We start from the raw sequence: 25,205 nt of genomic DNA on the forward strand, positions 1-25,205 counted from the left end.
GGTTTTTTCCCTCCGCGGAATGGGCCGGGGGAAGCGTCGCGCGGCGTCAGGCGGAGCGTGGGCAGCCCCAACGGCGACGGCGGAGGCCGGAGGGGGCTTTCCTGGCCGAGGCGCGCTCGGAGGGGCGTGGCGACGCCTGAGGGAGAGAGTCGGAGGGGCGAAGGAGGCTGCCGGGCGCGTCAGGTGAGGAGGAGGAGAAGGGCCGCCGGTTGTCCCCCTCGCTCTCCGAGCTCCGTGGGGCGCCGGGTTCGAGTCCTGACAGGGGTTGGAGGGTGGTGGGTGGGGCGGTGGCTGTGTGACCTAATGGTTAGAGCCATTGATTGAGGGCCTTGGTGGGATGGAGGGGGGTAAGGGGGAACAGGCCTCGAGGCCGCTCTCTGGGGGGGGGTGACATTGAGCCGCCCTCCGCCTCCCTTAGCTTCAGCCCCATGCATTGCACCGCAGGGGGTTGGACTAGATGACCCCTGGGTTCCCCTTCCCACTCTACAGCTCCAGGATACCTCACAGGGCTGGGGGTGGGGGAGAGAGCCGTGTTCGGAGCTGGAGCTCCTTGGGAATGGAGCCCGGTCTTGGCTGGGGAGGGCGGGGTATAAATAAAAAAATATTATTATTATTATTATTAATGAAAGGCGGGATGAGATCAAGGGGATCGGGGAGGATTTATGCCTCTCGAGGGATTACCAGGGGCGACAGTCACATGACTGACACACACACACACACACACCCTGTGTTGTTGGGCTGAAAAAAGTGGGGTGGGGGGTTTTGTATGGAAGGGAAGTGAGCTCAGTCAGAGCAGTACGAAAACTCCTGGCGTCAGAATTGAGGCCCTAAGAAGAGCCCCTGCAGCTGGATCAGGCCAAACCGGGGGCCCCATCCAGGCCAGCCTCATGTTCTTGCAGTGGCCGGCCAGGTTCCCTCATGGGAAGCCCACAAGCAAGGCCTGGGGGCAGTAGCCCTCTGCTGACCGGGGATACCAGAGGCATGCCTTGATAGCCTTTAACTTCCATTTTTTTTTAGTACAGTGATACCTCGGGTTACATATGCTTCAGGTTACAGACGCTTCAGGTTACAAACTCCGCTAATCCAGAAATAGTACCACGGGTTAAGAACTTTGCTTCAGGATGAGAACAGAAATTGTGCTCCAGCGGCGTGGCAGCAGTGGGAGGCCCCATTAGCTAAAGTGGTACTTCAGGTTAAGAACAGTTTCAGGTTAAGAACGGACCTCCGGAACGAATTAAGTACTTAACCCGAGGTACTACTGTACAGTGGTACCTCGGGTTACAGACGCTTCAGGTTACAGACTCCGCTAACCCAGAAATAGTACCTCGGGTTAAGAACTTTGCATCAGGATGAGAACAGAAATCGTGCTCTGGCGGCGGGGCGGCAGCAGGAGGCCCCATTAGCTGAAGTGGTGCTTCAGGTTAAGAACAGTTTCAGGTTAAGAACAGACCTCTGGAACGAATTAAGTACGTAACCAGAGGTACCACTGTATTTATATTCTGATTGACAAAACCCTGCCCTGGTTCTTTAAAAGCTTCCACTACACCAGTCCTGAAAGGCCTGCATTGGCTCCCAGTACGTTTCTGAGCACAATTCAAAGTGTTGGTGCTGACCTTTAAAGCCCTAAATGGCCTTGGCCTCAGTATACCTGAAGGAGCGTCTCCACCCCCATCGTTCTCCCCGGACACTGAGGTCCAGCGCCAAGGGCCTTCTGGTGGTTCCTTCCCTGCGAGAAGCCAAGTTACAGGGAACCAGGCAGAGGGCCTTCTCGGTAGTGGCACCCTCCCTGTGGAACACCCTCCCACCAGATGTCAAGGAGATACTTACAACAGCCTTGTGAGGTAGCAATTGTTGTTTTCCCCATGTTCCACTCTTGGGAGATGGAGTGGCTTACTTAACTACGGCCCCATGGCCGGCGTGAAATTCAGACCAGGGATTTTGTAATTTGTAGTCCAGTCTCTACACTGCTCCAGCCCCACATGTTATGAAACTGCCTGGGCTTGTGGTGTGCTGTGTGTGGTTGTTGTTATTTGGTTGCATATTTTCTTTACAGGTAGTATATTTTCCAGTTTTGAAACTTGGTGGATACTGTGGCTCTTATGGAGAGCAAGGGAGGGCTTTGTGCTGATGGCAGATGCTGGAGGCCAAGAAGAAGCTGTTCATTTTGTTAATATTATGCTGGGCCCTTACACATTCAAAGAATATGCTCTACCACTAAGCTATAGCCTTTTCCCAAAGACCTTAATGGAGGTAGTCTAGGTTTAGGTATTACCTAGTGTGGGGTGGGATTTGGTTCAGAGGGATGGTGTGATCCCAGAACAATTTTAGGGTTTGGACCCACCTGCAAGGAGGGAGCTTGGTGCAGCATTGAGAGGAACTTGTTCCTTTGTAAAACTTTTAATATCGGATGTATTGTGGACCAATATTCGCCTTAGTGAAAACAGGCCCCTAAATGCTTCAGTACAGTGGTGCCTCGCAAGACGAAATTAATCCGTTCCGTGAGTCTCTTCGTCTTGCAGTTTTTTCATCTTGCGAAGCACGGCTATTAGCGGCTTAGCAGCTATTAACGGCTTAGCGGCTATTAGCGGCTTAGCGGCTTTAAGAAAAAGGAAACAAACTCGCAAGACGTTTCGTCTTGGGAAGCAAGCCCATAGGGAAATTCGTCTTGCGGAATGACTCAAAAAACGGAAAACCCTTTCGTCTAGCGAGTTTTTCGTCTTGCGGGGCACCACTGTACAGCATATGCTTCCTAAATAGGAGCCATGCTGGTCTCCAAAAAAACTGACCTGCCCCCTGCCTCCGAAGGCTAACTTGTTTGTAACATGGAGCTGGGGAGGTTGGTTCCTGGAATGAAAGATTAGGGAAATGAATGGGTTGAGCAACATGGTTATGAGCCGAACACTTGTAAGGACTTTTTGTTGAGGTATTTGACTTTTAATAAAGCTGAATTTCTTGTCTTGGAATGGAGAGAGAATGCTTTGAGCATGGTGTTAAACAACACAGGCTCTTTACAGTCTTAACCTGATGTGTAAAGCTATCCCTTGTCATTTCTTAAACATGCTAAGTGCCTGTTCAGGCAGAGATTCAAAACAAATAAAGACAGAGACACAACAGTAGAAAACTCTGTTTACTGGGGTTGCAAACTCTCTGGTTTTACCAAAGACATAGGGCTACTTTGCCCCTTGGGCAACATTGCTGCAAAAAGTTTCCATAAAATACTGGGGGGGGGGGGGGGATCTGCAGTCATTTAATCGGTTTTGCATCTTTGCACTGTAGAGAAAGAACCACATCATTGTGTCTCAGGTTGTGGTTTCTGCTTGCCCAGTGATCTGTCCGAAGACTTGGCAGTGGCTTTGGAAAGCAAGTGGGGTGGGGGGAGGAGTGATGACCTTGACTTTCCTGGACCGGGCATGTGAGCTGAATTGGCTGACCAACATGAATGTTGCTAACAAGCCAAGCAAGATAAATCACTGGCTGTCTAACCCTCCTCGCCACCCATTTCAGATTCCAAAATGACATCCATGCTGACCTGCTCTGCCAGAACGCTTCCTGCTATCTCGCCATGGGCTGCTCGATTAGGTAAGTTCAGCTGCTTCTGGTTAGGCACCAAATTTGTACAAATATTAAAAGATTAGTCATAGTGGGTTGTAACTAATTGTAACATTGACAGCATGAATCATTTATCTTATTTGAAGCTTTTGCAGCGTCTTGTAATTGTGTCTAAATATGTCGCTCTGTTTTTATACTTCGTGTTTATTTCAAGCTGCTTTGGGCACGATCTGCCATAGAAAACTTGCACTATAACTAAACTAGGATGCCAGCTGCCCTGCCTAAATGATTCCTTTTGTTTTAATGCCTCATCATCTGAACATCTGTGCCAGATTGCTTTGTCTGTAAACCAGGACAATCAATTGCACAATAGGCCAGTTGCATATTTGGAAGTGATCTGAACTTGAAAGCACTGTCATCCAAATAGAGTCCAAAGAAAAGCTGCAGCTGTATTCCTGCCGCTGTTCATCCTAAACATTAGAGTCTCTTTGATCTTTGGCAATTGAGATAATCTCTGGTGCTGTTGCTTTGTTCCTAACTTGGATTTTGTTCTGCTTTTCTTCCAGCTGTAAGATCCCTCAGCTGTTCGCCCCAGTTACAGACAGCAGGTAAACCAATAACATCACCAGTAGAGCAATCCTAAGGTGGAGGTGGGGTGGAGAAGCTGCTGAAATTGTCCTTCGTAAGGCCTGCCAGCTCATGCTGGCCAGAGCAGAAGGTGGGAAGAAGGGACATTTTCTTCTTTTCCTGCTTTGGTCTGGGGTTTGTATTTTAATTCCCACCTACGGACGGCAGGCAGTGTCTGGGGAATAAAGTACATCAACTTCAGGGCTGGTGTAGTCTTGCAACTAGCTTGGGAGTGTGTTGGAGGTTTAGGATTATACAGATCCCCTGTCAAACCTGGAAAGAAATTCCACTGGTTGATTTCAAGTACAGTGGATGCTCAGGCTGTGAACGTGATCCGTGCGGGATGCACGTTCGCAACCCGCAGCGTTCGCAGCCCGCGTCAGTGAATCTGCGCATGCACAGATTGCGATTCAGCGTTTCTGCGCATGCGCGAAGCACGATTTTGTGCACGTGTGACTGCCAAAACCCGGAAGTAACCCGTTCTGGTACTTCCGAGTTTCGGCGGTCTGTAACCCGAAAAAATGCAACCTGAAGCGGCTGTAACCCGAGGTATGACTGTAAGTGCATTGCAGCTCTCAGCTGATTCTTCTTAAAACAACAGCAACAAACTGAGAGAGAAATCCTTTCTAGCTCCAGCAATAGTTTCTTGTTTTGCCTTTTACATTATTACAAAATTGTTAGGGATCTAGTTGCAACTCTCTGTGATCTCAGGCCGGCACTCCCAGTGATGTACAGGAATCTTGTAAGGGAGTGGTCAAACTGGAATAACAGTTTAATGAGACTGACTGCAGGTTCCTGGGAAGAGAGTCTCGAGGCTCTCAATAAGATAACCTTGGGTCCTCTTTACAACCAGGTCTCCAAGTCTCTTTACTTAGTGTCTTCTTCCACTGAATTGGGTTAGGCATGCACTACCTACACCAGAGATGCACTTTAGACTTTGTCTTGTTTCTGCGAACATTTTGTGCTCACTGCAAATCATACCTGTGCGGAATTCACAAAAGCTGGTGTTCTGGTACAGAACATCACCTTGCGAAGTGAGACCCTCTTTATGCAATGGAAACTGGGTGTCCCTGTTTGCCTGGCTTTAAATTGCATTTGCTGTTTGGGGATCCAAGATTGCCCCAATATCTAATAGGCCATTTATTGTTATGTTAGCAACCTTGTCTGTAAAAGTTATTTCTTTCTTTATACTCAATTCCTTCAACTTTTCAGCATTTGGGAGTAGGTTATAAGGATTAGCACTTTTCAGTGTTCATGAAACTTTGTGTATGTTGTTTCAGGAGTATGTTTTGCCAACAGATTGGGCATAGCTGAACACACACTCTTGAATGCTTCTCAGACTGAATGGTGACTGTGATGGGGAATTAAACTCAGGTTTTGACTGAAATCAGGGATGGAGAACTAGTCGGCCTCCAGGTCTTGTTGGATTGGGCTTCAATCTGCCCCAGCAGGCACGGCCAGTGGTCAGGGATGGTGGGAACTAGAAGCCAGCAGTCTCTGAAGTGCCCACAGTTCCCTTCCTGGCTTAAACTCAAAAAGGACTCTCACTCAAAAACCCATGCACTCTTCCTTGCCTTTTAATAACAGAAATGTTGCTCTTGATCTGCATTGTCTCACTCAGTAGTCATTTATCATTCTCTTTCCACAGCTCAGCCCAAGACTAAAAAAACCTTGGCTAAAAATGGGGTGAAGAATATTGTGGTGGTGGACGGGGTTCGCATTCCATTTCTGCAGTCAGGAACCTCGTGAGTATTAAATCCTTCCTTGTAAAGTCTGGGGACTTGTAAAGGACTTCTAAAGTCTCAGGGGAAACCTGGTGTTGACGGAGAAAATGCCTGTGCAGCTTATGGTTAATAAAATTAAAGTTAACTGAAGATGATGCGCTTACTATCCTGGCATGTAAATAAGAGACTCGAGGAGGCAGATACCATTGTACCATTTAAATCCATAGAGCAGTGAGTGGCTGAAAAGTTATGCGGCATTGCCAAGATTTACCAGGCAATGTCCACTTTTGCAGAGGTCTTTTCTTTCATTAAGTAATTCAGTATATTTTCATGGACCAGCCTTATGATCCAAAACAGCACTCGTAGCAATGTAGAATTGCTTATAATTAGTTATTGGTTGGTTGTATTATTTTGTCAATTAAAAGTCAACGTTAAAAGGTTGCTGGTCACCTCATTTTTCTCTGTTCATGACCTGTGCCACAAACTAGATTTAATTAACACCCATATTAGAGTGCTTTGTAAATTGATAGTCATATCCTTTTATATACAAACCTTTCATGCTCTTCCACATCCGTTTAACGTTCCTAACCCTTCTGTTAGAATCTTTTAGCTTCTTTTAGATTCTTACAGTCTTTTATATATACCTTCTGTTTTAATAATTTTAGCTTTCCAGAATGTTTTGCAGATTTTAAATTATTGTACCCCACCCTACTTATGCTGGTCTGTGACCGCAATAAAGATTTGATTGATCTGTTCACCCTGCACTGAGCAAAAAAAATAAAAAATCCTTGCATTGCTCAGACCTTAATGTTTTCCTTTCCTCTCTAATCGTCAGGTATGCAGACTTGATGCCGCATGACTTGGCCAGAGCTGCACTGAAGTAAGTAGTGAGTTAATGGGTAAAACAACAACAGCAACAACAATTGGATAGTTTTTTCCCCTGAATGGCAGGAGTTACACTCTAGATTTACTTGGAGTGACAAAACAAATAGGTTAGTGGGGTAACATGGCTGCTATGAAAGCTGTGGATCTGGGTGTACACAGCAACTGGATCTCTGCTGCTGTGTTGTTGCTGAGCAAACAGGTTGTTGTTGTTTAGTCGTTGAGTCGTGTCTGACTCTTCGTGACCCCATGGATCAGAGCACGCCAGGCCCTCCTGTCTTCCACCGCCTCACGCAGTTTGGTCAAACTCATGCTGGTGGCTTCGAGAACACTGTCCCACCATCTCGTCCTCTGTCGTCCCCTTCTCCTTGTGCCCTCCATCTTTCCCAACATCAGGGTCTTTTCCAGGGAGTCTTCTCTTCTCATGGCCAAAGTCTTGGAGCCTCAGCTTCAGGATCTGTCCTTCCAGTGAGCACTCAGGGCTGATTTCCTTCAGAATGGATAGGTTTGATCTTCTTGCAGTCCATATTTCAAACAGTGCAAAGCTGTTGAGCTTTTTCGGCAAAATCGCAAATTGCTGTTTTTGAGATATTTTTATGGAAAGCGGCACTGCCAACATGGGCAGCCATACATCTGGATTTCCCCAGACATTTTACTGATTTCTGACCAGATGCTGGATATGTCCAGAAAATTCAAACCTATAGCAACCCTAAAGCAGGTTCATCTTCTAAACCCAGCTGCTTCCCAGCTAATGTGAAATAACCACCCAGAGGGAAATGCTCTTGGGTTGGCCTGCCTGCCACTGATTTTTCCCCTCTCTGACTTCTTCCCGCAGAGGCTTGCTGAACCGGACTGATGTGCCCAAGGACGTTGTGGACTACATTGTGTTTGGCACCGTTATCCAGGAGGTGAAAACCAGCAATGTGGCTAGAGAGGTATGTCAGATTATTGAAAGAAGCACTAGGCAACTACACAGCAGAACATCTCTGTCGCTTGAATACCAGTTGTGTGTTTTATGAATGGGCAAATCATGGTGGGTGTGGCGATCACACAGGGCCCCCAGACATTTGACAGTCTATTGACCCTGTGCCACCACTGCGACTGCTTTCTTTGCTGCCACCACCCCGTTTCTCACGGGGACACACGGAGTCCAGACAGTTGATAACATAAACAAATAATCAAGTTTATTTTTAAATGCAGGAACAAGCTTATGGTATCAGTTTATTTTTCTCTTGTCGGTTTCTTAATCTTAGTTCCTAACAACTCCAAAACTGATTATTCCAACTATCTATCTGACTCCACCTAACGATTCCTCTCACTCTCTCACAATACAACTCTACCAAACCACACCTAATCCTCCCTCTTCCTTCTCCAACTCCCAAACCTCAACTGCCTTTCAAAACTTCCCACTCTAACTTTTACTCCCCCCTTGCACTCTCATTGGCCAATCAAATCACATTTTAACCCTTTCCTTATGACCCACCTAGGAGGCACCTGGGTGTCAACCTGTTCATTCCCTTTGATAGGAACCCAGGAAGCTGCCTAATAACAAGTCCTTGGTCCATCTGCCTCAGTATTGTCTACACGGGCAGGCAGCAGTGGCTCTCCGGGGTTTCGGGCAAGAGTCTCTCCCCACCTTACCTGGAGAGGCTGGGACCTTCTGCTTGCAAGGCAGACCCTCTGCCACTGAGCCACGACCCCTCCCTTAAAAGAGAGCAGACTTTGAACTTGCCAGCTGAGATCCCCTTTCGTTTTACAAAATATTTGATGTTACCAGTGCGCCGCCTGCGTACGTGTAGATTGCAAACATTGGGAATCGTCAGTATTTATTTATCAGCAACCCTTGGCAATCCTCCACCAGTGACTTTTTGTCTTGCATGCAAATGATCCCTGGTTTCTGACCGTGGCCAGAACGTCTTGCAGTACCTGCACCTGCTCTCTTAAGGCCAAGCAACCGTTTGTGCGGCTGTCTGGCAGGGAAAGCCCAGTGCCATCGGACGCTGTGTAGAGCTGCCTGCTCCAGCCTGGCAGTGCTTCTCCAGGATTCTGCTTCGTTTGCCGCAGCCTGCTGGCTCCCATCTCACAGGCTGCTCAGTCCAGCCCTTGTTTTTAATTTTAACTTCCAGCTCTGTCCTGAACTTTCACCCACTTGGCTGTGTCTCAGGAGCAGCATTCTGTGGCAATGTGTATCCAAGCCTCCGTGACTCAGGTGTTTTCCTCCTGTCTCATGGACACGTGGCGGGGGCTGTCTTATCCCGTAGCATCACAGAATTGTAGTGTTGGAAGGGAGCCAAAGGGTCATCGGGTCCAGCCCCGTGGAAATCTTCAGCCAGGCCATTGGCTCACCTAGCCTAGGGCTCTGCGGACCCTGGCTAGCAACAGTTTCGCACTACGCCAGCCAGTGTGGTGTAGCGGTTAAGAGCGGTGGACTCGTAATCTGGGGAACCGGGTTCGATTCCCCGCTCCTCCACATGCAGCTGCTGGGTGACCTTGGGCCAGTCACACTTCTCTGAAGTCTCTCAGCCCCACTCACCTCACAGAGTGTTTGTTGTGGGGGAGGAAGGAAAAGGAGAATATGAGCCGCTTTGAGACTCCTTAAGGGGAGTGAAAGGCGGGATATCAAATCCAAACTCTCCTTTTTCTTTTTCTTCTTCTTCTTCTTCTTCTTCTTCTTCTTCTTCTTCTTCTTCTTCCTCCTCTTCCTCTTCCTCTTCCTCTTCCTCTCCCTCTCTCTGGTAGAGATGGGCCTTTCCCAGCACTCGTCCCCAAGTTATCCTTTATCCAGAGATTATGAAGCCTGGTCTTAGTTGTCATTAGGCTGAGCACCGTGACATATTAACCATTTATGCAACTTCTTTTTCAAGGGAAATGCAAGCATTGGTGATGCAGTCAATCTTTTCTTTTCTTTTCTTTTCTTTTCTTTTCTTTGCTACAATGTGTATATCTTTATTGTTTTAAAATACATACATTTATGCCAGGAAAGCAAACAAACCAACAGACAAACAAACAAACAAACATACAATCAAATAGACAAACTATAAATTGACAGACAGGTTTTTTTTTGTAAATTTGTTTATTTGGTTTTCAAATCAGAGTTTTACAGTCACATATCCAACATGCAACATAAAAACAAGATTCCAAGGAATCTCTTGGACTTCCCTCCTCCCCTTTGTGGGTCCTATTATTAATCATTTCCTCTTGCATCTTTTATAATAATTCAAATCTTTTACCTCTCCGCTATGTCCATAATTCATCATTAAAGTGTTATTCCAGTCCTAACGGCTTTAACTGTTTAGAATTGTTTTTAAGATAAAGTATAAAATTTCCCCATTCCTTATTAAAGTTTTGGTCTTCTTGATTTCTGATTCTTCCGGTCATTTTTGCCAATTCCGCATTGTCCATCAACTTGATGCAGTCAATCTTAATATTTTCCTCCTGACAAATGTTGAGTTTCCCCTTCTGTCAGCTTGATTTAAATGTATGGAGTAAAAATAGGATTTATTTATTCACTTTATACCCTGCCCTTCCTCTCGAAGGATCCCAGGGTGGCAATTACAAGTTATCTTATTAATTTTATTGCATTTGTACCCTGCCTTTTACGCCCAGGAGCTCAAAGTGGCAAACATGGTTCTCCCCCTCCTCATTCAATCCCCACAATAAGCATGTGAGGTAGGTTAGGCTGGGAGGCAGTGTCTGGCTCCAAAGGGTCACCCAGTGACCTTCATGGCCAAGCAAGGATTTGAACCCTGGTCTCCTAGGTCCTGGGACGCGGGTGGCGCCGTGGGTTAAACCACAGAGCCTTGGACTTGCCGATCAGAAGGTCGGCGGTTTGAATCCCTGCGACGGGGTGAGCTCCCGTTGCTCGGTCCCTGCTCCTGCCAACCTAGCAGTTCAAAAGCACTCGAAAAAGTGCAAGGAGATCAATAGGTACAGCTCTGGCGGGAAGGCAAATGGCGTTTCCATGCGCTGCTCTGGTTCGCCAGAAGCGGCTAAGTCCTGCTGGCCACATGACCCGGAAGCTGTACGCCGGCTCCCTCGGCCAATAAAGCGAGATGAGCGCCGCAACCCCAGAGTCGGCCACGACCGGACCTAATGGTCAGGGGTCCCTTTACCTTTACCTCCCAGGTCCTAGTCCTGCACCACTGGCTCTCAGCGTACATAACTTGTCACATTTTGCGGATATTTTGTCTTCATCCTCAGAACAATAGTAGTCTTTTCTGAAATGCTTAAATCTTAAAGCGCAATTAGGTGAGTGCTTCCAGTGAACAAGCAGAGACTCCAGAATGTGTGCTAAGGGGACAAATGGTTTCATTGACCGCTACCCTGCTTTTGAATAGCAAAAGAACCATAGTTTCTGCAGGCTTCTTGTGCTAGCAAGTGGTTGTCTGTACGGACCCAAAGAGTAGATTCGCCTCCCTGCTCAGCCACATAATATGTCAAGTGGCCTTTGGCAAGACCCAGCTGCCCCTCACAAGGTTTCTGCAAAGTCAGCCGATACACAAGTCTCAGCCCGCTTCCCACCGCAGGAAGTGTTGCAAAGACAAGCTCTTTCTCAGCACTCTGTTTGCTAAGCTTTCTGCATTGTGTTCCTCTCTGTAGGCTGCCCTGGGAGCTGGCTTCTCTGACAAGACACCTGCCCACACGGTCACCATGGCATGCATCTCTTCAAACCAGGCGATGACAACAGGTACCAACGTTGCCTGGGGGTGGGCACAGTTGAAGAACAAGGGGGCATGCAGCCATTGGCTGTAGAGTTGCAAAGAACCTGTAGGATGCTTCTCCAGCAGGAAGCAAGGCATTGCCCTGGGTCTCCTAAGTGGGAGTTCATTGCTCTCTGCTCTGTCCAGAAACAGCAGTCGCCTCTTTCAAAAAGCACCTGTTGTTTATTTAAAAAAACACTGTTAAATGTTTGAACACATGAACACCTTCTTGTGGATTGATGACTGGACATGTGCCTGGTCAGTGGTTCCCAGGTGGGTGGTACCACCCCCTGGGGCCAGTGGGATTAACTAGGGGGAGGTTAAGAGGCAAGCGGGGGGCAGGGGGGCAGTGGAGTGGACCCCTCTTAGCGCCTTGATCTCTTATTTACAACTGACCAGGCTGGAGCCCAGAGCAGAACAGCTTCCTCGCTTCGTAGTTTAAGATTTACCGTTCTTAACGCTTTCAATTTTATTTCCTTTGGTCACGTTTGTTTGTATTTGTGTTTGTGTTTGTTTGTGCCTACGGGACCGCCTCTCCTGGTATACACCACAGAGAAATTTACGGTCTGCAAATAAAAACATCTTGGAGGTCCCGGGCCACAGAGAGGTTAGGCTGGCCTCAACTAGAGCCAGGGCTTTCTCGGCCGCGGCTCCAATCTGGTGGAACGCTCTGTCCCAAGAGACTAGGGGCCTGCAAGACAGAGCTGTTCCACCAGGCCTTTGGTCAGGGCGCAGCCTGACCCCCTCCTCTGGCAATCTGTACAGAATTTTGCTTGATGGTTGCCATTAATTTGATTTTAATTTGATTTAATTAATTTTATAATGAATGTTTTTAGAATGTTGGACTATTTTGATTGTTGTTAGCCGCCCTGAGCCCAGCTTTGGCTGGGGAGGGCGGGATATAAATAAAATTTATTATTATTATTATTTACGATTCTGAGTCACCACAAGATGGCCAGCTGTTGGCAATGGCGGGTTTCACTGGATCGGGGTCTTCCCTTTTGTTGAATCAATTAAACTAAATAGTTTCCATTGGATTTTGAGTAACTGTGCAATGGATGGTTAATGTTATGAATTTTATTGTGTTTTCATCTTCATCAGAGGGTTGTGCAGAGCAGAGTTCTGAATTATGCTTTTCATAGGGTAGGGTAGGTGCACTGGAGTGAGTTTATGGAACCAAGGGGGCAGCAGTCTGAAAAAGTTTGGGGACCACTGTGCCTGGTCCTATGCAGAAGGGGTGTCTGGCAGGTTCTTGCTGCTGTCCCACTTAGGGCAGCAAATGGGTGAGATCTAAGCAAGACAAAGGAGCAGGTTGACCAAGGAGGGTGAGCATGGAAGGAAGAAGGTTCGAAACAGCCCATAGAAACACCCCCCTCCACCTACAATGGGAGCAACTAGAAATTTTCGCAGTTGCAATAGACACTGCGCTCAGTAAAAATGGATGGAAATGGTAGGCGTTGAGCAAAGATTTCAAGTAAGAATTGGCGAATGCATTGCTTCGGGTGTTCTGAATCTGGAAGACTGATAACCTTTCTGTAAATAAATGCTCTAGACCAGCCTTTCTCAACCGGTGGGTCCCCAGATGTTGTTGGACTACAACGCCCATCATCCCTGAGCTCTGGCCTTGCTAGCTAGGGGTGATGGGAGTTGTAGTTCAACAACATCTGGGGACCCACTGGTTGAGAAAGGCTGCTCTAGACGGATTGGGCTGGATTCTGCGTAAAGAGGCCATTTCCCCCAAACCACGGCCACCTGCTGCCCTGCTGATACTACATAGGGCAGGTAAAGATGTGGGTGCAAAGGACACTCAGGAGCTTAAAGGGAGCGCCTGGCCGTTCCAGGGCGAGTGGGAGCTCCCCCTGGGCAGTGGCAGGGAGGGCATTTCTCACACAGGAGGCGATGCTGCCTTTTCTTCCCTGGGAAGTTTAACTCCTGGGCGCCTCCTTCCTCCCAATCTCTGCAGGAGTCGGTCTCATTGCATCTGGCCAGATGGATGTGGTGGTGGCTGGTGGCGTTGAGCTGATGTCTGACGTCCCCATCAGACACAGCCGGAAAATGAGGAAGACGATGCTTGGACTCACGAGGGCAAAAAGCTTGGGCCAGAGGCTGTCCCTGATCTCCAGGATCCGTCCCGATTACTTTGCTCCAGAGGTAAAAACAATGAACAAGGCTAACCCCATTTCTCTCTCCTCTTGCTTGTTCAGTGAGGAGAAAAAGAGGACAAACCAAGTGACATCAGGCTGGCTGGTGGGTTGTACGGTGGGACAGTTGAGTGTCTCTGTCCTCCGTTCTTCACGTCTTCAGCTCCTAAAACAACCGTTAGTCTGGTGTTCAGTTCCCAGCACTCAAGGAAACCAAGAAGCTGCGAAAGAAGCTGAGTGTTGGAGAATTCAGGGCAGACCAAGTCTTTATTCACGTATAGTTAAACCATGGAACTACAGGGGGCAGTGCTGGCCACCAACTTGCCTTTAAAAGAGGGTTATACATTCATAGAGGAGAGGGCTTTTGACAGTGTCCACCACCAGAGGCAGTGATGCTTCTGAATACCAGTTCCTGATTTTCACCAAGCCCTCTCTGGCTCCCACCAGCTCCCAGCCGTGGCCGAGTTCTCCACCAGCGAGACGATGGGCCACTCGGCAGACCGCCTGGCAGCCGCCTTTGCCATCTCGCGCTTGGAGCAGGACGAGTATGCCCTGCGCTCCCACAGCCTGGCCAAGAAGGCCCAGGACGAAGGGCTCCTCACTGACCTCGTGTCCTTCAAAGTGCCAGGTACCGCGGTGGGGGTCCTGTTGGGAGGAACCCCTGGGCAATTCGTGGGGCGTCGCTTGGGAACTTGTGGACAGGGAGGGGGGAAGAATTATCTGCTGCAGGAGGGGGAAGCCCAGTTCCCTTCCACCCACACCCAGGCGCTAGAGTAGCGTTTCCCAAACTTTGGGGGGCCACTGCCCCCTTGGTTCCATAGACCCATCCCCAGTGCCCCCTACCCTATAAAAAACATTAGTAAGAATCGTGGTTTGCATGGCCCACTAAGGAAGATAACACAATAAAATTCAAAACAATAACAATGAATTGCATCATTTATTTGAAACCCTAATACAGTGGTGCCCCGCATGACAAATGCCTCGCAAGACGAAAAACCCGCAAGACGAAAGGGTTTTCCGTCGCGGAGGCGCTTCGCAAGACGAATTTCCCTATGGGCTTGCTTCGCAAGACGAAAACGTCTTGCAGTCTCGCCATTTTTTTTTTTGCTCCCCCCCCCCTTTTTCAAAGCCGCTAAGCCGTTAATAGGCTTTTAACACCTTAGCCGCTAAGCCGCTAATAGCGCTAAATCGCTAATAGCGCTAATCCGCTTAGCCGCTAATGGGGTTGCTTCGCAAGACGAAAAAACCGCTAGACGAAGAGAATCGCGGAACGGATTCTTTTCGTCTTGCGAGGCACCACTGTAATAATAATAATAATCTATTATTTATACCCTGCCTATCTGGCTGGGTTTCCCCAGCCACTCTGGGCGGCTTCCAACAAAACACTAAAATACAATAACCTGTTAAACATTAAAAGCTTCCCTAAACAGGACTGCCTTCAGATGTCTTCTAAAAATTTGGTAGTTATTTTTCTCTTTGACATCTGGTGGGAGGGCGTTCCACAGGGCGGGTGCCACCACCGAGAAGGCCCTTAACACTATTTAGTTTGATTAATTCAACAAAATTGATCAACTTGATCTAGTGATACCAGCCTTTCAGAGTCTGAGAGTCATTTACACCTCCTGCCCCCTGCCAACCCCTTGACTCTTGGTGTCCCTTAGGAAACCCCCGCCCTGGGGCGCTATTCCACCCACTATGGGAGCCACTGTGCTGGAGACTTCCCTCCCTTCCTCTCCAGCCTTCCTTGGTTCTCTAGGTCCGTGTCGTCTTCCCGTCAACAACCGAAAACCTGGATCTTAAATATCTCTCCCTTGCTCAGCTGCCCCCAAATGGGAAGAAGCAGCACTTTTGCCATTCTCTCGCCCTGGGCAGGGACGTTTAAGGACCACAGCAAGAGCCGTGCCCCCTCCAAACCTGCTCAAAGAGCCACAGACGTTTTGACGTGGTGGGTGTTGTGATGGAGCGAGGCATCGCATTTATTCCATGTGCATCCCACCTTTTTCTCCCAGAAGCTCATGCAAAGTTCTCCCTATTCCATCCCCACAGCAACCCTGTGAGGTAGGTTAGGCAGAGAGGCAGGGACTGGCTTCCAAGGCCATCCAGGGAGCTTTATGGCTGAGTTGGGATTTGAACCCTGTTCTCCCTCGCCCTGGTCCTACACTTTAACCACTAGGCCACAGTAGCTCTCACCAGAGTACACCCAATTCCCTGATGTGAATCAACGGGCAGCTTTCGTTCATCTACTTGTGAGCTGCTGCAACATAAAATCGCAGCCTTGAAGTCGATACAGCTGAACCTCAAGCAGCACACCAATGCCTAGCATTAATTTGTTCAAAAGCTACTATCACATGGGTAGCTTGATTCCCCTTTTTCTTTTTGTTTAAAAGTTCTTTTTAAATTTTGCGTTTTAACCTGATGAGGTAATATAAGCAAACCCACAGGGTGCTTTCTCCTGGGAAGGTCGTAGCAAGTCAGTTCAGCAGACCCCAAACTAGCCTGCAGCCTTTGGCGAACACTTTTGGGCATCAGCTTGTTTCTCAGTGTCACAAGCCAAATACCCGCATCCCTGGACAGAAGCTTCCTGTTTTCCTCTCACGCCTGCCACCTTCTTAAAGAAATTTGGGTTTATTTGCTTTAAAAGAAAGCGTTACCCTTTGTATCTGGGCACATGTCCATATAGCAGCGATCTAAGAGGTTTTCTAGGGACGTGGGTGGTGCTGTGGTCTAAACCACAGAGCCTAGTACTTGCCGATCAGAAGGTCAGCAGTTCGAATCCCCGCAACGGGGTGAGTGCCTGTTGCTCGGTCCCTGCTCCTGCCCACCTAGCAGTTCGAAAGCACGTCAAAGTGCAAGTAGATAAATAGGTACCGCTCTGGCGGGAAGGTAAACGGCGTTTCCGTGCTCTACTCTGGTTCGCCAGAAGCGGCTTAGTCCTGCTGGCCACATGACCCGGAAACTGTACACTGGCTCCCTCGGCCAATAAAGCGAGATGAGCGCCGCAACCCCAGAATCGGCCACAACTGGACCTAATGGTCAGGGGTCCCTTCACCTTTACCTTAAGAGGTTTTCAGTGACGGGGTTGACACCTCTGAGAGTGATTGGCTTGGCTGCTTGGTTGTCACAGGAGGGGGGCTTCTATCATTTGGTAGACTTTGATCCTGAATCTGGGTGTAGCACTTTGGCTGCTGTGACCCCAGGAAAAGGCAGAAATTCCTAGCGAAAGGAAGGGCTTCTAGGAGCAAATTGGGTGGGGTGGGGATAGGGAAGAGAGGGCCTGTAGGTATGGGAAAGGTTGCTGAGGTGGGGGAATCCTTGGGCATAAATGAGGAAGCCTGAAGCTTATATACTGGTTTGAAAATAGCTAGCCAAATCTTGGGACGCTGCAGGGCTCTAAAAACCCTTGAGAGCCAGTGGGGTGTAGTGGTTAAGAGCGGTAGACTCGTAATCTGGTGAACCGGGTTCGCGTCTCCGCTCCTCCACCTGCAGCTGCTGGGTGGCCTTGGGCCAGTCACACTTCTCTGAAGTCTCTCAGCCCCACTCACCTCACAGAGGAAGGGAAAAGGAGAATGTGAGCCGCTTTGAGACTCCTTAGGGTAGTGATAAAGCAGGATATCAAATCCAAACTCCTCTTCTTCTTGGTTCTGCCAGGCAGGGACACGGTCGTGCGGGACAACGGAGTCCGCCCGTCATCGATGGAGCAGATGGGGAGGCTGAAAGCCGCCTTTGTCAAGCCCTACGGGACAGTCACAGCCGCCAACTCTTCTTTCCTGGTAAGGCAGCATCATTTGAACAAGGGATTTTCAGCTGTGCTAGAATCACTGGAATCATCGACCAGAGTTGGAGGCAGCGATGCTTCTGAATACCCAGAAACATCAGGAGGCAAGAGCGGTCTTGTGTTTGAATCCTGCCCACAGGTTTCCCACAGGCATCTGGTCAGCTCCTCTGCAAACAGGTTGCTGGGCAGGATGGGGCCCCATGGGCCTGATCCAGCTAAAGGCTCTTCTTGCATCCTTAGAGCGCTCTGTGGCCCAACATTTAGCTGATCTGTATTTATATTATTTACAGTAGATAGATAGATAGATAGATAGATAGATAGATAGATAGATAGATAGATAGATAGAGGTACCCCTGACCATTAGGTCCAGTCACGGACGACTCTGGGGTTGCACGCTCGTCTCGCTCTATAGGCTGAGGGAGCCAGCGTTTATCCGCAGATAGCTTCTTCCGGGTCATGTGGCCAGCATGACTAAGCCACTTCTGGCAAACCAGAGCAGCGCACGGAAACGCCGTTTACCTTCCCGCCAGAGCGGTACCTATTTATCTACTTGCACTTTGATGTGATTTCAAACTGCTAGGTTGGCAGGAGCAGGGACCAGACAACGGGAGCTCACCCCGTCGTGGGGATTCGAACCGCCGACTTTCTGATCGGCAAGCCCTAGGCTCAGTGGTTTAGACCACAGTGCCACCCGCATCCCTTTTAGATATAGATAGATAGATAGATAGATAGATAGATAGTAAGTAAAAGCTACCCCTGCCCATACGGGCCAGTCTTGACAGACTCTAGGGTTGTGCGCCCATCTCACTCAAGAGGCCGAGGGCCAGCGCTGTCCGGAGACACTTCCGGGTCACGTGGCCAGCGTGACAAAGCTGCATCTGGCGAGCCAGCACAGCACACGAAAACGCCGTTTACCTTCCCGCCAGTAAGCGGTCCCTATTTATCTACTTGCACCCGGGGGGTGCTTTCGAACTGCTAGGTTGGCAGGCGCTGGGACCGAGCAACGGGAGCGCACCCTGCCGCGGGGATTCGAACCGCCAACCTTTCGATCGGCAAGCCCTAGGCGCTGAGGCTTTTACCCACAGCGCCACCCGCGTCCCTAGATAGATATATAGATAGGGCTAAAAGAGGTAAAGAAATTTGACTTTGCAAAGATAAAGAGAGATCTTACTTCTGGTTTGCCAGCAAACTGCAATTGGCTCTGTACAGACATACAGCGTCCCTCTTTAGGCCTGTCCCCAGGGGGCCAGTGGGATGGGAGGAGAGACTGCCAGTGCCTGGCGCTCACTTGCCTGCTGCCAGCCCGTTGTTTGGCATTGAACATGAACGGAGCATAATCTCTCATCAGCTCCGGCCGGGATGGCCAACTGTCAAGGGGGATGGGAGTTATGGCCGAACAACAGCAGGAAGACCACCTCAGCTTTCTTCCCCCCCCCCCAACCCCTCCTGCATTAGGCCCTATGTATCAATACCCCCCCCCCCATAAACAGCTGTCTCTCCCCTTCCCTGGCACCACACATGCAGGCTGGCTGCCTCTTTGAGAAGGAGGCTTTGATCTCGACATGTCATAGAATGACAGTGAATTTTAAGCCTTCCTTTTGAATTCCTGAAATTGAAACTCACTCAAATGCAACGTCCTTTTCCCGATTGTGATTCCTGCATTGCAGGGGGTCGGGCTGGATGACCCTTAGGGCTCCCTTCCAACTCTACAATTCATTTGTAGTGCAGCTGAATACAGAGACAGCAGATTGGGGGGGGGGCGGTCCCTGCTCTCTGCTGACGGAATATTCTTGGCTCCTTTCCCCCAGACTGACGGGGCCTCGGCGGTGCTGCTGATGTCCGAAGAGAAGGCTTTAGCGATGGGGTACAAACCAAAGGCCTACCTCAGGTACTACGCGGGCATCCATCTTCTGCTTTTCCACACCATCCCTTTTGAAATTGTGGCAGGCCTTTCCCTCCTCTGTCTCCTCCCTCCAAGAACCCCCAACTTATTTGCTTTTCTCCCCCAGGGATTTTGTGTACGTCTCCCAGGACCCAAAGGACCAGCTGCTGCTTGGGTAGGTTGCAAATGGTTCTTCCTCTCCGTTGAAAGACCTGAGGCCGCCTTTCCAGCCACACGCAGCCAGTTCTGCCCTCTCCCAAAGCCGCCTGGCTATATCCTTTCCTAGTTTGTTTATTTGTTGTGTTTATGGGACGCGGGTGGCGCTGTGGGTTAAACCACAGAGCCTAGGACTTGCCGGTCAGAAGGTCGGCGGTTCGAATCCCCGTGATGGGGTGAGCTCCCGTTGCTCAGTCCCTGCTCCTCCCAACCTAGCAGTTCGAAAGCACGTCAAAGTGCAAGTAGATAAATAGGTACCTCTCCGGCGGGAAGGTCAACGGTGTTTCCGTGCACTGCTCTGGTTCGCCAGAAGCGGCTTAGTCATGCCAGCCACATGACACGGAAGCTGTACGCCGGCTCCCTCGGCCAGTAAAGCGAGATGAGTGCCGCAACCCCAGAGTCGGCCACGACTGGACCTAACGGTCAGGGGTCCCTTTACCTTTACCTATATTCCAACTTTTTTCTCCAAGGAGCTAAAGGTGATGTGCATGGTTCTCCCCTTCCTCATTTAATGCACCACAACAGCCCTGAGGGGCAGGTTAGGCTGAGAGAAGGCAGCGACTGGACCCAGGGTGATCTCCATGGCTGAGTGCGAATTTGAACCCCAGTCTCCCAGGTCCTAGTCCAACACTCTAACCCAGGCATCCCCAAACTCAGCCCTCCAGCTGTTTTTGGACTACAGGTGAAAATTAGAATATTGTGGAAAAGTTCATTTATTTCAGTACTTCAACTTAAAAGGTGAAACTAATATATGAGATAGACTCATGACATGCAAAGCAAGATATGTCAAGCCTTTATCTGTTATAATTGTGATATTATAGCGTACAGCTGATGAAAACCCCAAATTAACAATCTCAGAAAATTAGAATGAAAATTAAATGAAATCAGCAAAACAAGGACTGCAAATAGAGCAATATTGGAGCTCTGAGAAATAGAAGCATGCATATGTACTCAGTACTTGGTTTGGGCTCCTGTTGCATCAGTTACTGCCTCAATGCGGCGTGGCGTGGCTCCCCAAATCTCGTTTCTGATGAGAGCAGCTTTTGCATCTCATTTGGAAACCAAGGACCCAGAGTCTGGAGGAAGAATGGGGAGGCACACAATGCCAGATGCTTGAAGTCCAGTGTGACGTTTCCACAGTCTGTGTTGATTTGGGGAGCCATGTCATCACAATATTCTAATTTTCCGAGTTTCACCTGTACAATTCCCAACATCCCTGACCACAGGTCCTGTCAGCTAGGAATGATGGGGGTTGTAGTCCTGAAACAGCTGGAGGGCTGAGTTTGGGGTGCCTCCTCTAACCATTAGGCCACGCTGGCGCTCAGTGGGCAGTTCCGATATTCCTGGGGCAATTGGGGTTGGGCAGTTTTCAGGTCCTGTAAGCAGTCGGGGCCCGAGGCAAGTAAGGCAGGGGCCACCCATCTCTTTGACTCTTGGGCATGCATGCCCAGCCCCTTCTACTCTCTCTGTGGGGTGGGACCCGTGTGGTTGACATCAGCCTCATCCCAGAGTCGTTCAGGGAAGGCGGCCAAGTTGGAACAGGTGAATGCTGATAAGTGGCAAGAAATACCAGTTTGCCAACAACACCCACACCCCAGTTTGGGTGCCTGGATTTTGGAACTGAGCCCTGCAGAGGCCTTGAGGGAGGGGGGCAAGCCTGAGTCCTGGCAGCTCAGAGGAACTGCATAAAACCTTATTGCACTTTGGAGTGGTTCTGGTTGGGGTGTCACAATTCCTCCTGCCCACCCGCCCCCATCTCAGTACAGTGGTACCTCTGGATGCGAACGGGATCCATTCCAGAGCCCTGTTCGCATCCTGAAACGAACGCAACCCGCGTCTGCGCTTGCGTGGATTGCGATTCGCCGCTTCCGCGCATGTGCACGACATCATTTTGAGTGCATGCTCAAGTGGCGAAACCTGGAAGTAACGCGCTCTGTTACTTCCGGGTCTCCATGGAGCGCAACCCAAAAACGCTCAACCTGAAGCTACTTCAACCCGAGGTATGACTGTATTGTGTCTTGTAGGCCTTAAGGAACTAAAAATAGCCCTGAGCATCTTAGCAGAGGATGGGGTGCAAATTCAACCCAGAAGGGCTCTCTGGGTGCTGGTGAGACAGGCAGCGGCCCCCAGGGCTGGCCCCTGCAAGCCTCCTCCCCAGGCAGGCAGCTCTTTTTGCATACACAGCCACTCTGAACACCGCTCTCCGTTCTGCTCCCCTCCCAGGCCAACCTACGCGACGCCCAAAGTCCTGGAAAGGGCCGGCTTAACAATGGCAGACATCGATGTGTTTGAATTCCACGAGGCCTTTGCAGTAAGTATTTCTGGAGAGGGGAGGCTGAGAGGCCATAGGATAGCCATCTTCAAACATCTGAAGGGCTGCTGTGTACAAGACTGAACAAGCTTGCCGTCTCCAGATTCAAAGGGTGGGAAATGGATCAGTGGTCTCCAATGTTGGATCCTCCTTCCTTTGAGGCTTTTAAATAGAGATTGCGTGACAGGGATTCCTGCCTTGCAGGGGGCTGGACTAGATGGCCCTTGGGGGTCCCTTTCGAGCTTACAGTTCTAGGACTCTATTTTTCAAAAAAATCATTTTTATTGATTTTCCAATAAAAAACATCCAATTAATATGTCCAATCATAATACTCCAATTAGAGAGAAAACAGGGGAAGATGGAAAGGAATTGCTGAAATAATTAATAGAAGTGGAATACAAAAAGGGAGGTGTGAGGAGGTCGTGGAAATATGTGAAAGGAAGATAAGATATTGAATTTTTTTTCTCTTTTTATTTGTTTGTTGGATGTGTTTTTAAATTGTTTTTGTTTTGTCTTGTTAATTTAATGTTTTAGTGTTATGTAGTGTCTTTGTATTGTAATGTATTGGGGTTTTTTTTTGGTTTTTTTGTAGTGTTTAAATTGTGGTAAAAGTAATAAATATTATTTAAAAAAAGGAAAAATAATAATACTCCAACTAAAATAAAAAACTAAAAAAATACCAAATTATAGTCCAAATTATAATTATTAATTTTCCGGAGCTCCCCACGGTCTGTATCTCTGAAGCATATCTTCACATCTTAGTCCTGCTTCTTCTTGTATCCATATTTTCCACATCTCGATTTTAATGCTTCTACAGTTCTAGGACTCTATCTGCTGTTGCTGCCCCAGAGCATCATCCTACCTCTCCCTTTTCCCTCCTAGGGGCAGATTCTAGCTAATATGAAAGCGATGGATTCGGATTGGTTTGCCCAAAACTACATGGGCAGGAAGTCAAAGGTAAGGGGCCGATGTTGGCAGTTGCTGTGAATGTGCGTCCTCCTTCTTTATAGCCTCCCCTTTGCCTTGCCTGCGGGTGGCGCTGTGGGTTAAACCCCAGAGCCTAGGGCTTGCTGATCAGAAGGTCGGCGGTTCGAATCCCCGCGACGGGGTGAGCCCCTGTTGCTCGGTCCCTGCTCCTGCCAACCTAGAAGTTCGAAAGCACCTCAAAGTGCAAGTAGATAAATAGGTACCACTCCGGCGGGAAGGTAAACGGCGTTTCCGTGCGCTGCTCTGGTTCGCCAGAAGCGGATTAGTCCTGCTGGCCACATGACCCGGAAGCTGTACGCCGGCTCCCTCGGCCAATAAAGCGAGATGAGCGCCGCAACCCCAGAATCGGCCACAACTGGACCTAATGGTCAGGGGTCCCTTTACCTTTTACCTTTTTGCCTTGCCTGCTTAATGGAAAGGGCCTAGGGCAGAGGCAACATTGTTGAAGAGTGGCTGGGGAAACTCAGCCAGATGGGTGGGGTATAAATAATAAATTACCGTATTTTTCACTCTATAGGACGCACCCGACCATAGGACACACCGTGTTTTAGAGGGGGAGAATAAGGAAAAAAAATCTCCCCCTCTCTGCTCAGCGCCCCTTCAGCGAAGCGGCAGGAGAAACGGAGCCCCTTCCATTTCTCCTCCCGCTTGGCTGAAGGGGTGCTGCGCAGCTCTCCCTCTCTGCTGAAGCCAGGAGAGTTTTGCTCTCCCGGCTTCAGCAAAAGGAACCCGAAGCCTCCGGAGCGTGGAGGGAGCGCTCCCTCTGCACTTTGGAGGCTTCACGTTGCTATCGCTGAAGCCAAGGAGCCTGCATTCGCTCCATAGGACGCACACACATTTCCCCTTAATTTTTGGAGGGGGGGAAAGTGCGTCCTATGGAGCGAAAAATACGGTATTATTATTAATATTATTATTGAGGAGACGATGATTGGAGCTGGATCAGTGGCTCCCAAATCTTTCCCCAAGGACCACTTGAAAATGCACTGTGCTCAAAGCTGTGTGATTTTTAATGTAGTTTTTTTGCTTTTTTATTTATTTCATTGTATTACACAGTGAATTCTATGGAATTCAAATTGAACATGTGCTTCACCTGTGCACCACCTGAATGAAACTGGCAGGCCACTGGTGGCCTGAGGACCACAGTTTGGGGTCCCAGTTTTCAAGGCCAGGGCTTTCTCTCCCTTCTCACTGCCCCCACAGCTTGCCAGATCTGGGACCGTTTGCTCCTTTGGCGGTCTTGATGTGGCTGACCTGGAAGGACCCCCCTTGATTCTTCCACACATTGGTGGTGAGTTTGGTAACTCGCACTCAGGGCCCTACGTTCTCTTGCCTTCTGCTTGCAGGTTGGCGCTCCCCCTCTGGAGAAGTTTAACAACTGGGGCGGGTCGCTGTCCCTGGGACACCCCTTTGGGGCCACCGGCTGCCGCTTGGTCATGACCGCTGCCCACAGGCTGAAGAAGGAAGGAGGGCAGTACGGCCTAGTGGCCGCATGCGCCGCTGGAGGACAGGTAAGCCGAAGGAGCACCACCATGCCCTCCCAGTGGGACTGCCACCTGCCTGCCTTGCTGTTGGCATCTTAGCCCTTGTAGGGTCTTGCGAAATAGCAGCCTTTGCTGTCCTCCTTTCCCAGAAATCCCATCCCCTTCCTCCTTCCTGCCTCTCTGTGGGAGGGGAGAGGTTTGTTCCTCCACCTGCAGGTCCCTTAATGAATAAACCCTTTCCTGTTCCTCTTCTGCCTGCAGGGCCACGCGATGATCGTGGAGCGTTACCCACAGTAACCCCATCCAGGACTGTCTTCCTCTCGCCCTTCGTGACACAGCCGTCCCGCTTCAATGCGCTAATGCCAGAATCCCTCCCTGGTCCTTCCTCGAAAGGACGCCCAATGGCCTTTGTACATATTTTCTAGTAGCAGTTGGACCCTTGGAAGTTCTGCCTAGTCCATAGAGGGGCCTTCTGCAGTTTATCTTCTGAAATACAGGACACCTCCCTCTTGTATTCTTGCATGAGAACACCTTAAAGATTTGGAGTGCTCTGACTTCCGAAAGCAGGAGGAAGTCCAGAAATGAATGGTTCGGTTTTTAAAGTTAAGCCTGTTGCCGTATTTCAATAGGGTTTTCGATCTGAACTGCAGTCAACTGGGATATTTAATTTTTCCCAAGGGGGGAGGGCTCAGCACAAAGGAAGTGGACTGTTAACAAAGGTGGAGCGTTTGTGTCTCCACACCTGTGCCTTAATAAATGAGAGATACAAGGTGGGGATGGCGAGTGTGTGTCTTATTCTCTCCAGTTATTTCCACAGTCCTTGAGGGGGCAGGCAGCCTGCAACAGACTCCCCACTACCAACATTACAATGGGGATTCCTCAGAGCTCAGGTCTCTTGGCTCCTGCAGGGTGAAATCTGTTTCCTTCAGC

At 49.2% G+C, this 25,205-nt stretch overlaps 1 protein-coding gene across 1 annotated transcript; it reads left to right on the plus strand.

Moving 5' to 3' along the window:
• Positions 1-4: 4 nt before the first annotated feature.
• Positions 5-25,048, plus strand: HADHB (hydroxyacyl-CoA dehydrogenase trifunctional multienzyme complex subunit beta). The gene is given in 19 exon segments (XM_077926709.1): positions 5-57; positions 59-123; positions 126-166; positions 168-183; positions 3,505-3,579; positions 4,116-4,157; positions 5,825-5,921; positions 6,736-6,780; positions 7,618-7,717; positions 11,382-11,469; positions 13,446-13,633; positions 14,071-14,251; positions 17,272-17,393; positions 19,207-19,286; positions 19,408-19,455; positions 21,720-21,807; positions 22,690-22,764; positions 24,138-24,302; positions 24,537-25,048. Coding segments are annotated over 19 exon segments (1,590 nt in total). The 5' UTR covers positions 5-19; the 3' UTR covers positions 24,573-25,048.
• The last annotated feature ends 157 nt before the right edge of the window (positions 25,049-25,205 follow it).

The sequence above is a fragment of the Podarcis muralis genome, chromosome 3 (assembly GCF_964188315.1).
Source record: "Podarcis muralis chromosome 3, rPodMur119.hap1.1, whole genome shotgun sequence".
Taxonomy (NCBI): Eukaryota; Metazoa; Chordata; class Lepidosauria; order Squamata; family Lacertidae; genus Podarcis; species Podarcis muralis.